Here is a 16,967-nt window from a genome sequence, read left to right as displayed (position 1 = left end):
ACCACCGGTGGAGCCCTGCTGAACCGACTCACCACTTCCCAACGACAGAGGAGATCTCCCTGCTGGAGAGTTTTCTTCCCTTGACTGGTGGGAACAACCAGTTTACCTTCTTTTTCGCTTCCAAGACGTCCCAGTGGTCGAATTGCCCGTGCCAAGCACCCCGGCAACCGGATAGCCACTTACCCTTGCACCGCAAATAAAAGGACCGCTCCTTTTAATTGAGAACTCCACGGCTGGTTTCTTCCCTGGCAGTGCAACGGCCTTCTGCTCTCTTCCACAACGAGATCCTCTCTCCCCCCGGACGAAGCTCCGACTTGCACCCGCTGCCAGGAACAACTGCCCCCGCTGGAGCGTTCTCAACATTTTAAGGTACCGTGTCTGCCAGGCCTCCCTTTCTATAGATTGCTACAAGGTGACAGTAACTCCTTAACCTTCTGGACTGGGCTGGCCGCCTGACCATCTAACTGGTCCCTTTCTGTTGTCCAACACTTTTCTGAACCTTTGTCGAGACTTCGGTGCACTTTCAACCGTGTGACCTTGGACACATTTCTCTCGGATCCTCTTAAAGTGGGTCCGGCTTTCTGAACTTTAACTTCATGGTTTTAACCTGCCATCTTCTCCTACTGCGTTCGTTTTAAAGTGTTGGGACCTGTTCTATCTATGCTTTGCCTTTCTCTCCCTTTTTAACCAAGTTATTAGAGTGCCATCTTCATTAAGCGCTCACCGCTGTCTGAAAATAAGTGTTGCTTTACAAGACTTGTCTAATAACCGTTTAAGGGAGTGTATATCTTTTAGTGACCGTGTTTTTGAACTGCTTGATATTAGTGCCAGTGTGTTTACTAGATGTGTTTTTAAATAAATAATTATATCTCTTTTACACCAAGCTCTGGTCAGTGCTTGCTTGTTCTACTGTGCTCTCTTGACCTATTGTGTATGCTCTGTATACTGCCTAACTCTTCTGGAGAGAAGCCTGACTGCTCAGCCATAGCTACCAGGTAAATCTGGGTGGTGCAGACTGCTACCAATTGGGTTTACTGCCAAACACCTGTAGTCTTAAATCTTTTGCAGTGGTCCCAGAGGGAACTGCACAGGTTTCTGTCTAACAGACGTGCAAAGCAGCCAAGCAAGCAGGCCTCGGGTGAAAGCGGGCACATATCAAGACCTCTCACTTGCATTCGATCCACAATCTCCCCCCAGAACCACAATATACTGTGACAGGACCAAAACATGTGCATCATGTCTGCATCCATTTTTGTTAATTATATGTTTGGTACTCTTGTATAGTGCGATCCTCGTAATACATTTCAGTCAATTTTCCAATATGATTTGGTTTGTTTATTTTGTATATATATATATATAGTTCTTCATGTATTCATGTCATACATTTAAACATATGCATTGTCCATATTGCATAATTTCATTGTGCACAGTTTTGTGCTTAGTTGTTGTTTTCCATGTATTAATTTCATACACATGTATACAGTTCCATGATTTATATTATCATTTTGTACATAATCTCCCAACACGTGTTTCTCCACAACTTTATCTGTGGTTCCTCAGGAGAGATTCCTTGTTTCAATTTTCTTGGTTTTGGTTGATATTTGAGTTGTGCTATTCATTCACTTTTTAAGGTATATTTTGGTATTTCTGTGAAGTTGAATCTTTTTGCTAGTTTTGAGGTTGTCACCCACAACAAGGTATGATTGCCTTGATGCTTTCCGGATCCGTGATGGCCATCAAGGCAATCGTACCTTGTTGTGCCTGCTTCGGCTTGGAGGTCGCGGTATTCGACACCTCCCAGTGGCTTTGTGCCGTTGTTCCTGATAGCGTTGTGGCAGCTGGGCTTGGTTCGGGGGGGGGGGGCACTGTATAGTCCTGGTGGTGGAACTCCCTCTTGTATGCCAGCCTTGCCACCCATTTCGCTGATCACTTGTGTGGGTTCCCCCAATCCCTCCCCCGTTATGCATGCTTCACTGGTTCCTGAGTAAGGTAGCCCCACAAGGACTGGAAGATGTTATTGCTCCTTACCAGTGTCTCAGTGGACTGCCATGCCCAGTGGTTCCCATCTGCTTCTCAGGTTCGGCGGTTGTGTTATCACCCGGCTGTTGGGCATCTGGGGCCTCCCGCTGCACAGTGAGTTTGCTTGGGGGTGGTCCGGATGGGAGTCGTCCCTCAGGTGTGCGTTGCCGGATCCGGCGTAGACATCTGTGTAGAGGCAGTCTTACCCCCCTGTTGCGTGGGTCATGCTCAGTGGGCCTGTTCGCTTCAATGCGCTGTCCACATCTCTGCATGGGGTTGTCGGGGATTCCCCCATGCAGCATGCTATGCTTTCCGGAGCCGGCCTGTCCTGTACCCGGCCAGCAGTGCACGGGTGTCTGCCGGGCTGCGTGCCTGTGTCTGCGTATGGGGAGCGGTGAGCGCTGCAGTTCCTCTTAGTGGATCATCTGTGCGGGCTGTCGGCCGTGGGGCACTGCTTCCCGCCTTTGTCTATGGTTGTCAGGGCTGCAATGTCGGCGGTGATGTGGGTGTGCTTTCATTCCTTGCCCCTTACGGTCCAGGACACATGCTCGCCTCATACGCCACGCTTTCCTTCTTGTCAGTAGCCCACTGCATCACGGGGTCTAACGGTCCAATACCCACTGGTGTTGTCCGTGGTCTGCATGGGCATGACTGTCTCCTGCCGGCCCCTGCATGTCTTCCTCTGCCAGTGGCGCCGGCTGCCTGTGTGTGTTGTGGCCCTTTACACCGTAGTGCGTGTGCAGTTTTCTTAGATAATTTGATAATACGTCCGCACTCTCTCCAAGGGTTCCGATTTAATATTTTCTCCATACTTTCATGATTGAAGCATTCTGTCAGGCTGATCCGCGCTGTATCATGACATCGTAGGCTGGAGCTCCTTCAATCCACGGCCATCTTGCTGTTCTGGGCAACCTTGCACACCACTCTTTTTTAGCCTGTCTGCGCCATTGCATGCAAATGGGGACAATCCATATGGAAATCAGTCAGGTACTGCCACCAGTGGGTGCATCCCAGGCCGAACTGCTAGGCCAGGTCCCCTCTGCAGAGAAACACAAGCACCGCCAGACATGTTTCGGCTTTGTTGGGCCTCATCAGTGAGGTGCAGTTTGGTTCCCTATGGCGCAGCGAGCAAGGAACCTAAATCTGGGCATACCCTCTCTCACTCAGGTAGACAAACTATAACCAAAAAAGTGATGGTTGGAAGGGGGCCCTGGTCTGGGCAACCTTCCATGCCACGTTTTTTAGCCCATTTGCTAAACACTTTATTTAGTACTCGCCAACCAGGAGGGAGTGATGAAAAGCTTCAGAGTAAAGAACTACAGAACTGGGGGAGAGTGCTAATAGTTTCAGATTTGAGAGGAGCTACTCGATGCAGACTGGCATTGGATAAGTTGTTCAACTCCCATACAGGGACAAAGAAAGGTGACCAAGCTAAAAAGGAGGCTAGAAAAGTGTCCACTCTTTGTCGATTTTAGATGTTAAAGGAAAAATATAGAATTTGTGAGTACTAGCAACCAGACACTATAAGTCAGACACGGATTCAAGATATGATGACCTTCGATCAGGAGGAGTTTTCACAAGTGATAGCTACTTTCTTTAAAGATGGGTCAATTAATTGAATGCATACACAATTTCTTTCTGAAGACTCCCAGTACCATGTCACTGATGAGCTCCCTGAATATAGCTTGGATCAGGGTGATTGGTAGCGGGTGCAAGGAAGGAACAGCGAAGAGAGAAACTACACTAGAATGGGATATAATAGATAATCGCCATTGTGACAAGTTATGATTTATGAGATTATTAACGTATGCATTCATTATTCTTACACCCCTCCTCTTTGTTTTCCAGGTTGGCGCATGGCTGTCAGCTTTAGATAACTCCCTTTGCAACTGCAGTCAAAACTAATGTTAACGACCAATCTCAGTCCTCTAAAACGTGGATGAAGAGCTTCCCTGTCTCTGGTGGCCAGACAAAATGCCTTCAAGTCAGGCCGGGACTGGAGACAACATAACTCCGGAAAGATCACAGTCGAAGGCAGCAAACCCATCGGACTCCAACAAGGTCATCGGCTCCCATTCCCGAACATTCAGGACAAAGTGTACTGGGTATTTCTGGAGCAAGATGGGGTCAAAAGTGGATCCGCGGAAAAACACATGGCTCTCGAACTGATAGAGATGTCGAAGCCGCTGATGTGGATTTCTGCACAGGAGCTAAAGGGCGATGGGAAAAGATGGTTAGAAAATGAAACAGGTTAACATGCCTTTCATTAAAAAAATGGGAACAGTTAATCAGAGAAAGGGATAACATTGCTAGTACATCTGCAAAGGGCACAAATAAAGTCTTGTTAAAGGGAATGCGTGTCTAGGATCTTGAATTCTAGCTCCACATTCCCTTTAGACAGCGACAGATGACAAGTTTCTATCTACCATTTTGTCTTGAAGTAATTGTGCAGTGTGTATTGCTCCCTTACTCTGATTTTGATTTTGTGCATCATTTACGGATTGCATATTGTGTCACTAATGGTTTCTAGGACAAGCACATTTTTGGAGTTGGGATGACAGCAGAGGAGGGTTATGGAGTCAGATCCCCTAAAATGAAAATAAAATTCTGAAATGGTGAATAGTTGTTGCTTTATAATGTGTGTTTACTGGTTTATGGTCATTTGTTCGAATCAAAAGATTCGAATAGCCAAAGTTTCGAAACAAAAGTTTCTAAATCAAAAGGTACGACATGCTATGTTTAACATGGAAAGTGCATTTCGTTTGAAACCAATCCATCGACAATAGTCATGGATTGGTTTCAACTGAAATGCATTTTTACATATTAAAAGTAGCATTTCACTGCCTTTTTGTTTGTAACGTTGAAACATTACATGGAGCTGTCCAGTGCTGAAATTACAGGCCTGGACAGCTCCATATAACGTTTCAAAGTGTTTTGTGTATATTGGCATGTAAATGCCCTTTTTTAACTTTGAAACGTTACATGGAGTTGTCCAGCCCTATAATTTCAGCACTGGACAGCTCCATGCAATGTTGCAAGGTTTTAGTGTATATTGTGGGGGGGTTTCCCCCCACCCCCATGCCATAGTCCCACCCCCGCAACCCCAACCATAACCCAAGCCCCAACCCAAGTTTCGAAAGGCAAACTTGCACATTTTTTTCGATCAAATTGCCATTCAAAACTTTTGTATTTCGAAAAAAGGATTCGAAAGTTTGCCTTTCGAAACTTTTCTATTCGAAAAAATGACCGGACACCGTGTTTACTAACATGTTTTACTTTTTTTTTTTAACCATGTGTGATAATGTATTCAAATTACATGTATGGAACAAGTTACTTACCTGTAACTGTTGTTCTCCAGCATGGATTCACATGCTCATGACTATTCCCCATCGCCAGGCTGGGAATCCTCAGTAAAAGAAAAAGACGGTTTCACTTTCATTTACAAACTGTCTTTCTCCTATAAACCAATTACTGAGCTCTGGGTCATGCTGCCCCCAGCCAATGACTGCCCTCTCCCTATGCCCCTCCTCTGCCAGCTATCTTCAGATTTGGTAGCATGTAAAGTGGCACTATGACCAAGAAGAGCCGCAGAGGGGGCGGAGGGAGGGTTCGCATGTGAATCCATGCCAGACCCATGTTGGAGAGCAACAGTTACAGTTAAGTAACTTGCTCCTTCTCCAGCATGGGGTCTGGCATGGATTCACATGCTCATGAATAAAGAATACATAGCAGTATATACATACATACACAACCACAGGAGGTGGAAAGGCTCAACAGAAGCAACTACCCTTACCTCCTCACCAGGATCACCTTGAGGCGAACAGGTTGCGTAGCACTGCTTGGCTGACTCTGGACTCCTCCCTGGAATCCCTGTCGATGCAGTAGAATTTCGTGAAGGTGTGCGTAGACCTCCACTTAGCAGCGCTGCAGATATCCAGCAGAAGCACACCAGACAAGAACGCTGTCGTAGCAGCAATCGCTACGGTAGAATGGGATCTCGGACTGCCAGGCAGCGGTCGGTTTGCCAACCGGTGAAAATGAGTGATGCAGCCGCAGAGCCACCTGGAGTTGGAAGCCTTGGACAAGGCCTTCCCATGGTTTACAGGACCAAAGTTCACAAAAAGCGGTGAAGTCTTCCGGAAACTCTTCGTGCGGGCCACATAAAACTTCAGCGCTCGAGCCACATACAGCGAGTGCAAAGTCCTTTCAGCCAGCGACGAAAAAACACAGGCAACACCAAGGTTTCGTTGAGATGAAATTCCGATCGAACCGGGGGCATGAAGGTGGGGTGCGTCCGCAGCACCACCTTTGTTTCGTGGAAAGTCAAATAGGGCCGTTTACAGGAAAGGGCCTGGATCTCGCCCACTCTCCTGGCAGAGGTGATGGCCATGAGGAAAGCTGTCTTCCAAGAAAGGAACTTGAGAGGAGCTTGATGCATAGGCTCATAGGGGGCACCCCATGAGCCTAGTCAGCACCACTTTGTGTTCCCACGCCGGGGCAGGCTCCTTAACCGGCGGGAACGAGCGGAACAGTCCTTTGATGAACTCCTTAACTAGACGGTGTGACCAAAGAGAAGACTGGCCCAGAGATCTTGTGTAGGAGATGGCCGCCAGATGCACACTGATGGAGGCGTGAGCCAGCTCCGGCTTAGCCAACGACAACAAGTACGGAAGGATTTAGGAGGCCGTGACCCTCAGAGGGTTAATCCTCTGCGACCAGCACCAAGTCACGAAACGTTTCCATTTGTGCCTGTAGCACTTAAGAGTCGATGATGCCCTGGCTTTGGCAAGGACCTCCCTGCAGTCCGCCGGAAGCTCGTAACCACCGAACTCTAACGCTGCTGGAGCCAGGCCTTAAGGTTCAGCGATCCTGGGTCGTAGTGCAAGATTGCGCTTCCTTCCCTGCCGAGTAGATCTGCAACCACTGGAAGCTTGCCCGGAGGTGATGCTGAGAAGGCCCATCTGGGTACCAGATCTTCCTCGGCCACGACGGTGTGACGAGGATCATCATTGACTGATGACTCGCAGTAGGAGAGCGAACGTGTAAAGGAACAGTCCTTCCCACAGGAATGAGAATGTGTCCGCCATGCTCCCTGACTGGGGGAACCTGCTGGCAAACCTCTGGCACTTGGTGTTCGTCGCCGTTGCAAACAGATCGCCGATCCTGTCCTTGAAGCTTCCAGACACTTGAATCCAATGGACGTCCAGAAATTCCTGGAGGGGTCGCATCCGCAGCCTGCAGAGCCTGATCAGGTAGATACATGACGACATCATGCCGAGCAGTGACTTGATGGTCCTCACCATGGTGATCTTGAGTGCTAACAGCTGTTGCACCTTGCCCAGAATGGCCGCTACCCTCTCCTCAGAGGGGGCCCCCAGCCAGGATACTGTGTTGAGCCTGGCTCCCAGGAACAAAGCACCCTGCGATGGAATCAAGCAGGACTTTGGAAAGATCACAGAGAATCCTAGATCCGTCAGGAGCCGGACAGTCCTCTCTGTGTAATCAACGGCAATGTCCTGTCACTTGGCCCGGATGAGCCAGTCGTCGAGGTATGGGTACACATGCATTCCCTGTAGGCGCAGATGGGCCGCCACCAGAGCCAGACACTTCATAAATACTCTGGGAGCCGACTTCAGTCCGAAGGGAAGAGCCTTGAACTGGTAATGTTTCCTTTGTACGACAAAGCACAGGAACTTGTGATGTTTTTTGTGCATGGGGACATGGAAGTACGCGTCCTCTAGATCCAGCGATGACGAGAAGTCTTCCTTCTCCAGTTGGTCGAGCACATGCTGCAACGCGACCATACTGAATTTCTGGAACTTAATGTACTTGTTGAGTCGTCGTAGATTGAGGATGGGCCTCCGGCTCCCTGTCTTCTTTCTTAACAAGAAGTATCTGGAGTAAACTTTGGAACTAGCTCTGTCGCCCCTTTGTTCCAGGGCCAGGGCCACATGGCACGAACCTCCAGCCGCAGCTGAGGGATGTGTTGTTCCTGTCGAGCCATGGGTGGCATCCGAGGCCACTTTCGCTGAAACTCCAGAGTGTGTCCATGGGCGAGAGCATCCAGCACCCATCGATCGGTGGTGATGTTTTCCCAAACACTGATGAAGTTCGGCAGCCGGCCTCCCACTCGGGTGCAGGCCTGATATCCTGTCCGGTTCAATCTTGCTTGGAGGCCTGCACGTCATCCTGGGCTCCTTGGTGACGACCAGGGCCACCTCCGAAGGCCTTGGAACGACCCCTGTAGGCCTCCTGGGTCAAGGAAGGGGAGGGTTGGCGGTATGACGACAAACCTCCTGCGAAGCCTTTGAATGATCTGTCCGACTTCCCTCCTGAGGAATGAAAAAACTGACGGTGCTGTTGCAGTGTGCCCAAGGCACGAGCCGTCTCTGTGTCTGTCAAATGAGTACAAAGGCAGTGAATATGGCAAAGGAAATGTGCACAAGATCACACAGTGAATAGCTTTGAGTCAAACAACATGTACACAGGAACCAAGACACATGTATACTAAAATCCAGGAGTGCAAATAAAGTGTGACAACAATACAAATATATAAAAAGTGATGTGCGTCCAACTTCTTCCCCTCGCTGTCTGGGGGAACAGAGGCTGAGGATGACGGGTTGGATGACTTCTTCCTTACCGGGACCACCGATTCTGGTGATGGCTGCGAGCGCAGGCACTTGGATGCAGACTCCAGCACCCAGTACTTTTTCTCCAGCTGGTCTCTTTTTGCTAGGGCCGAAGGAGGGTTCTTCAACAGCACCAGGCCCTTGTCCCAGATGTTGTCCAGAAGGGGCACCGCCAGAATGGTCTTCCCTTTAGCCTCTTGGCGCTGATATAAGAACCCTTCTTTCTTTGTTTCTTCCGGCGTTAGCTGGAAAAGCTCTGACGCCCAGGCGACCATGGAGTGGAATGACCCCACTTCGTCAGGTGGTGACACCCTCGGCAGGGGGGATATCCCGCCGTCATCGTCCTTGTCCGTCATCTCTGACTCTGTCCCCGTCTCCCTAGGGAGGCATTGCATTTGAGGTGGCTGATGAGGTGGCTGATGAGGAGGCTTTGGGTGCCTCTTCCTCTTCTTTGTCGGCGGTAGGCCCCTGGTCGCCGGATCCAGGGGTGCCGAAGACATCCTCTTCTGAATCTCCGACACCAGAGTGTGGAGCGTGGATAAGATGTTCAGGGACATGTCCCTGGGAGGAGGAGGAGGAGGAGGAGGAGGGGGCGGAGTAGGCTTGCAGGGCCCAGCGCCTATGTCCTTGTCGGCTCTGCCCTCATCGTCGTCGTCCCCCTCGACGGGTTCCTAGCTCTCATCACCAGCGTTTCCGCCGTCGTCATTCTCCATGTCTTCCACAACGGTATGAACTGATGCCATGTCCTCGTCGTCTGACGAAGAAATCCGTGCCTTGGAGCTCTGTGGAGGCCTCCCCTGCCCACCCCTTCTTTGCATCCTGAGGGGTCGCCGCCGGGCTCAGGGCTGGCATCTTCTTCTCCGGTGTCTTCTCCACCGGTTTGGCCGAAGCCTCCCACCTGGGAGGAAGGGCCACTCTGGGCGCAACCAGGGTCCCATGGACCGGGTCGGCCCCCATCGCCTTCGATAGGGCGGCCGCCACAAGCTTGATCGCCGAGGACGATTTTTCCTGGGCCTTCAAGGGCTGGTCGGTCGCCTTGCTAGGCGCTTTGGCCTTCTCCGGTCTCTCCTGCAGCTTACCAGCAGTAGCTGACTTCCTTTTCGAGGAGGTGCTTGAGCGTTGGCTTGCTATGGAAGCAGATGGTGATGCTGATCGCACCCTGCTTGTCACGGGACCTGCTTGCGCGTTAACCGCGACGGAAACGGACTCACAGTGCTTGGCCTTGTCTTGGACCCCCCCACGGATGGGGCGACCTCAAAGAACTTATGAGCTCACTCCTCGGACCGGCCAGTCCTGGGTGAGGCATGCCCCTGCTTGCCACCTGAGGTAGAGGCCTTGCCGATGAGCCATGCGCCAACCTGCTGTGCCGGTCCTTCATGGTGCGCTTGGTGAATCCCACGCAAATCTCGCAATCCACCTCCTTGTGGTCCGGGTGGAGACAGTAGAGGCACTGTGTTTGTCCTCCACAAACACGTTGCTGAGTCTGCAACTGGAGCAGTGCTTGAAGAGAGAACCTCTGTCCTTCTTCTCCTCCAACATGGTCTGGTGTGCGGTGTAGGCCCGATGGCCTTCCAGAATCTTCGATGAAACTTGACGATCCTTGCCCTTGAGGGGCAATAAAAGCGTTGACAAAACAAGATGGCAGCCGTGAAGGGAAGATTGCGTGAGCAGAGCTCCGTCTCACCCTCCAGGCCGCGCCACAAAGAAGATCAATAATAAAGCGGAATTGAGCCCCTACAGTGTATCCCCAGAGTTCTAACATATCGGGAAGACTGTTGCAACCCAGGAAGCAGCCCTGCACCGCGTACTAGCTTCAGGGACCATCGGGCAACAGGACCAGCAGCGGGGTGGGGGAGCCACATACTCCCGCTCTGGTCTCATGAGAGCTTCAAGGCAGGCGACGCAGGAGGCCACATCAGAGACTCTCGCTAAACCCCCAGACACCCACGATACACCCCCGCAGGGGAACCAGAAAAGCAGGGGAACAGATCCGTGGCTCCCGCACAGAGAGAGGCAGCCGCAGAGACTCCAACGCTGCAATGCCGCCCTAACGTCCCGGCGTGGCCCCGCAACAGGCAAAGCGAACACCAATGACCCCAGTGGGGAAAAAAGGACTTAGGCGCCAACACAAGGAAGGAGGCACCAACAAGCGGGTGTTGCGGGCCCACTCGGGCAGAAATCCAACAGGAGGAGACCTTGCCCTCAAGCATCGTCAGGAGGACCGAAGCGGGACCAGCTCTCCTCTCCTCACACGGCCGAGAGCCGTACAAAGACCCAGTAGGCAGACAGAGAAAGAAGACCGGCCCTCCACAGACAACGAGAAGCCATACGCATCTGTCGGGGGACGGCAACAAGCACCCGGTAAGGCGACCCCCCCCTTGCCACACCTCCACCTCTCCACATGGCAGGATCAGCTCTGGGCAGGACAGCGCCTCCTCGTTGACCCCCACCACCAACATACCAGACCCAGTGAAAAATGGTGAGAGCAGGTGCAAAAGACAAAGGCATAGTAAGAGGTGCGGGGATCCCCCCCTCCCCGCATAGAGGCACAGGGGAACAGCCAGGCAACCGGAGGGCCCCCACAGACAAAACAAACATCCAACCCTAGCTAACCAAGGAATCCGGGCCAACGCAAACCAATACGCCAGGACAGCAACACCCACACCTCGCATCGAGTGAGAGGAAGCAAGGGTGGAAGCAGGCACTAAACAATACATGAAGAGAGGAAGGCACTACAGGTCCCCCCCCCCCTCAACGGGCAGTAGGGGCACAAGGTGCAAAACAGCGCTCAGTTACGAAGCCGGACATCCCAGGCAAGGACAAGGAACCCCCAGCCACTCCCAGACCGGGAAAGATCAAGCGGCCAACAAGGGGAAGGGACCACCACTCTAACGCCACAACCAAATAGGGATTTACCCCGTATGCCACAGGGAAGGAGCCCATACCATAACAGCGGCACACATGTCAAAATCAAGGGGGAAACACCCACAAGGTGTGGCGCAAACCCTGACACACAGGCAAGAAACAAATTTAGGCCAGCTCTGGGGGGCGGACGCCACAACCCAATCGAAAGGAAAGGCCCAAGACGACTACCGTCCAAGAACTGACTAGGGTCCCACACAACCAGAAATGGCTACTAAAGAGGACATGCAATCCTGGTTTAAGGAGCTCCAAGCCCAATTCTTAACCACGGTACAATCCCAATTTGAAACCATGAAACACGAGATGAAACAAGCGACACAAGAGATGAAAACGGAGGTGGCTGACCTAGGAGAGAAGAAAGACACATTAGAGAGAGTCGTACAGAATCTGGAAGAAGAAGACAACAGCAAGGAGAAGTACAGGAACGCCTGGCCCGCCTGACATATAACCTGGAACTCCAATGCAAGGACTTCGAACGGAGATCGAACATCAGAATTAAGAACATGGTAGAATCAGTGGAGGATAAAGATCTGAAGGAAGCGGTCCAGCAAAAATGTTAAGACATATTCTCCACGGAAGATGACGCAGACATAATAATCGACCGAATACACCAGGTGGGCCTGCGGCGAACCGGGAGCACGTCCACGGGACGTACTGATCTCACTCGCCTCCTATACTCAGAAGTCCGCACAGCACGGACAATGGACCACAGAAGGATAAATGGAGTAGAAATTCAACTATATCAGGATCTCTAACAGTCAACATTACAGAAAAGGAGAGAGATGGACCTGGTAGTAAAGAAACTCGTAGAAAAACAGATCAGGTACAAATGGGCATTTCCCTTCGGGCTCGTGTTCACGTGGGAAGGGAAACAAAGGAGGATAACCACATGTCAGGAAGCCCTTCAGATAATTAACATCCAAGAGCAAGAGGAAACTCAGGACGCACGATGGGGGAACCCCAATCAGAGGAAGATTCCCAGGGAATGGAAATTGATCCACAGGAAAGCCTGGTAACCCGACAAGAAAAAGTAACCCGAAGCCTCATACCACTCGGACATCACAGCAGCGCAACGACAGGGCAGCCCGATGGGGAAAAGAACATAAATAGCCGTCTGGTAAAGCCCAGGAGCGACATTCCGAATAGCAGGTGGCGGCAGGGGGGAGGGACCTCTATGCATGGCCAACGGAATCCAGGTGGGGTTTATCCCTGAGTATTCCAAGGGACTGGTGCAAAAGGCGGAACGCTCAAGCAACCATAGGTTCCAGAGCCCTCATCAGGGCAGTTTTGGGGGGAGGGATAATGGGAAAGTTGGGGTTGCCAGGTTGGAAGGGGGGGAACCAGGAGAGGGGAGCAATCCAGATGGAAACATGAGCAGACAGTAAAGAGACGGGAGACAGCAGAAGAGACCCAGAGTTCGAAAAGATGGGGGGGATAAACATCTTAACATACAACGTTAGAGGGCTAAACACCCCGGTAAAAAGGAAAAAATTGGAACACTTCCTCCAAAAGGGGAAATTTGACGTCATTATGCTCCAAGAAACCCACATAAAAGCAAGGGACAAGGGGAAATTGTGCCTGAAAGGATACAGACAGATTATACAAGCAAACAACCAAGAGAAAAGGACAGAGGTAGTGTTAGCCTTTCACCAGTCACTCGATCTTCAAATACAAAAACTGGTTACAGACAAACACAGGAGGTACATATTTGCAAACACAGTGATAGAAGGACACCACCTGACGGCGGCAGCAATCTATGCCCCAAAAACAGAGCAGGTTGGCTTCTTCAGGGATACACTGGACAGGCTGGAAAGCTTTGCCACAGGCAGGATAGTAATGGGAGGGGAGCTAAACCAAGCATGGCTTCCCACAGTGGACAGATCGGGCGCCAGACCACAGGGGCAGGGAACACCATCAAAAACGCTGCAGGCGAAAATGGAGACAATATCCTTAAAAGACGTCTGGAAGGGAATTAATGTGCAACTTCCGGGCTACACTCATTTCTCACTCATATGTCCACAACACAATGTCCCGAATAGAATATATCTAGGCCTCGACAGAGCTTCTGGGGAAAATACAACACAGGGAAATCGGTGCGATATCAGTCTCCAACTAAGCCCCGCTATGGGTGGAAATCACCCTCTCCCAAAAACGGGCAGGCCTACCGCAATGGAAGCTCCCAGCGGAGATCATCCAAGACCCAGTCCTGGGGAACATGGCTAGGACTGGCATCATAGAATACCTTGCCCAAAATAACTACTCAGAGATATCAAGGGAGACCCACTGGGAGGCCTTTAAAGCAGCAATCAGGGGGCAACTCATTACACTCAAAGCAATGAAAGACAAGCAGCACTGCCAATGGGAAACTGAGCTAGAAGGGAAACTGAGGGAAATACAAAAAGAGATAATACGGAATCCATCATCCAAATTAAAGAAGTCACGGAGGCACATCCAGGGCCAACTAGAAACCATTGCTCCAAAAGGGCAGAGAAACACCTATTGCACTTGAAGAATTGGTATTATGTCAAGGTAAACAAAGCGGACAAACTCCTAGAAAGGCAGTTAAAAGCCAAAATAAATAGACAAACAGTAAAGGGGCTGATAAACAGCAAAGGGGAAACACAGACCAGGTCTACGGACATTGGGAATACATTTAAAGAATTCTACCAGAACATATACATCTCAGACCACCCTAACAGGCGAACCAAGACACATACCTAAACACCATAGCCCTCCCGTCAATTACGGAAGAGGAAAAATGAGAACTAGATGCGGACATAACAGAAGAAGAGGTAAAGAAAGTAATACGGGAACTCCCCAAGAACAAAGCACCCAGAAGGATATACAGCACTTTTCTACAAAATATATGCAGATCTCTTAGCCCCAATATTAACAGCACTATTTAACACCTTTAAGCATAAGGGGAACATCACCCAAACAATAAACGAGGCCAAAGTGTTAGTCTTCCACAAACCGGGGAAACCCGGAGCAGCCAGGCTCATATCGCCTGCCTGATAGCGTTGATAAATATAGACGCCAAACTATACACGAAAATACTGGCTAACAGACTCTCTCGGATCCTCCCGAAACTCATTCACCAAGATCAGTCAGTATTTGTACCCAACAGACAGACACACGATAACAACGAAGAATAATACACCTAGTAGAAAAAATAGGCATCACCCACACACCAGCTGTCCTGCTAGTCCTCGACGCAGAGAAGGCTTTCGAAAGAGTTGAATGGTTGATCCTGTTCCGCACCATGAGAAAGATGGGGATGGGGGAACCATTCATCAACATGATACGGCCTAACCACGTGTCCCCCCGGATGCGTATAGCAGTAAATGGAGAACTCTCATAGAAGCTAAAGATAGAAAAGGGAATGAAGCAGGGTTGTCCCTTGTCCCCACTCTTGTATGCGATATTCTTGGAACCACTATTGGCGCGGATAAGGGATGCCGTGGCCCTAAAGGGCATAGACATGGCAGGATGTCCACATAAGGTGGTGGCATACTTGGACGATATGCTAGTGGCTCTGGAGGACCCTGAAAAGTCACTCACGCTCCTTTTACAGGAGATAGAAACATTTGGGACATTGTCGGGACTAAAGATTAACAGGCAAATATCAGAAATACTAATATTGGCGGGGAACAGGAGGGTAATTCTACAACAGGCTGCTGCTCTTCACCTGAAAGTGGCAGACAAAGGAGTGAAATATCTAGGAATAACTGACAGATAGAATAGATAAACTATATAAGGAGAACTTCTCCCAACAGCTGGAGAAAATTAAACAGGATGTAGAACGCTGGAATCCCAAGTCAGTCTCCTGGTGGGGCCGGATTGCAGCAGTAAAAATGACAGTCCTCCCACGTTTACTTTACTTCTTTCAAGCAATACTGATTAAAATCCTGGAATCATTCTTCAAAGCCCTTACCAAAGCAATAATGACTTACATATGGGGAAAGAAGACCCCATGAGTGGCAAGAGCAGGCCTCACCGCACCAAGACAGAAAGGAGGCTGCGCCCTCCCACATTTTCGCAAGTACTATGAGGCCACCCAATTGTGGGTACTCAAAGAATGGATCCAAGGGTCACCTCGGATAATCTGGGCATCCCAAGACAGGGCGGTAGCAACATCCCACCTGGGTGAACTCCTGTGGAAAAAGAAACAACACAGACACCTGAACCTTCAAATTAGCATGGTGATGAAAGCGACCCTAGACGTATGGGATAGAGCAATAAAAGAGGAAACATTAACAAAGGACCCATCCCCCTTTATGGCAATGTTCAGCAATCCAGAATTCCCCACAGGGATGGAAAAGGGGGTATATGGGAAGTGGGAGGAGGCGGTATGCACTAAGGTGGGAGACATGTTTCAAGCACACAAAATTAGATCCTTCCAAGAATGCGAAGCACAGTTGGGCCTGACAACAAAAGACAGATACAAATATGAACAGCTACACCACTGGCTACAGTCCCCGCGGATCAGACACGCAGCAACTAGAGAACTAACCCCATTCAAGACTTATCTACAATCGGGAACAAAGAAATTCATCTCTAGCATTCACGGATTTCCGATCACACAACCCGAAGAGGTTACATGGCTATATATGAAGAAATGGGAAAAAACTCTTGAAGTCACTCCCTCAAAGGAACAATGGAGACGCGTATGGGGGCAATCCCCAAACTCACCAGAGGAATTCAAACCAGGGAGATGTGGACGAAGGTTCTACTTCAATGGCATTACACTCCCGAAAGGCTACACACAATGTTTCCAGGAACCCCCAATAATTGTTGGGGGGAGGGGAAATGGAGGCCCATATAGTGGACTGTCTGGCAATCCAGCAATTCTGGGTAGATGTTAAGGCACAGCTGAGGGAGACGTTTATTGAAACGGAAGGGTTGGGGGAGGAGGTATGGGTGTGTGGCCTCTGGGATCCCAGAGAGAAACAGATGACAAAGGCACAAAAGCGAAACTTCATGGGTCTCTTAATGGTGGCGTTGCTAGCAATAGCCCAAAAATGGAAACAGAAAACCCCACCAACTACTCACGAGTGGATAAAGAGGGTGTGGGCTTTCCTTGCAATGGAACGGATAATGTACAACATCCGAGGGGAACATAGTAGGTTCCACACTGACTGATGAACAGCCCTCACATACCTGCAGAGCGATTACATGAGGCAATGGTGCCCACATAGAATCGGAATCCTCGACATGTTCAACTAAGATCCAACAAAGAGATCCGCCAAAAGATTAAAGACATATACAGGGATGCATTCTGGATGGGAGAGGGGGAAGGGGGAGGGAAAGGGATGTTTAAAACTGTTCAGCCATGTGGCAAGTTGAAAATCTAATAAAAACATGTTTTAAAAAAAAGAAAACGCTGACAAACGGATC

At 50.0% G+C, this 16,967-nt stretch overlaps 1 protein-coding gene and 1 long non-coding RNA gene across 4 annotated transcripts in view; one reads left to right on the top strand and one right to left on the bottom strand.

Moving 5' to 3' along the window:
• The window catches only part of LOC138488393 (uncharacterized), a 99,372-nt gene extending 94,733 nt beyond the window's left edge, over positions 1–4,639 (top strand). For all 3 annotated transcript variants that reach the window (XR_011274653.1, XR_011274654.1, XR_011274652.1), the window contains one exon: positions 3,868–4,639. This is a non-coding gene — a long non-coding RNA (uncharacterized lncRNA). The remainder of the gene's footprint in view (positions 1–3,867) is intronic.
• The window catches only part of RSKR (ribosomal protein S6 kinase related), a 296,387-nt gene continuing 280,728 nt past the window's right edge, over positions 1,309–16,967 (bottom strand). Inside the window, exon 12 of the mRNA XM_069615335.1 lies at positions 1,309–4,229. Coding sequence (XP_069471436.1) covers positions 4,005–4,229 — 225 coding nt within the window. The 3' untranslated portion in view covers positions 1,309–4,004. The remainder of the gene's footprint in view (positions 4,230–16,967) is intronic.

Source organism: Ambystoma mexicanum, chromosome 9 (genome assembly GCF_040938575.1).
Source record: "Ambystoma mexicanum isolate Mex_15411 chromosome 9, UKY_AmexF1_1, whole genome shotgun sequence".
Taxonomy (NCBI): Eukaryota; Metazoa; Chordata; class Amphibia; order Caudata; family Ambystomatidae; genus Ambystoma; species Ambystoma mexicanum.
This window is presented reverse-complemented; position numbering and strand designations above follow the sequence as displayed.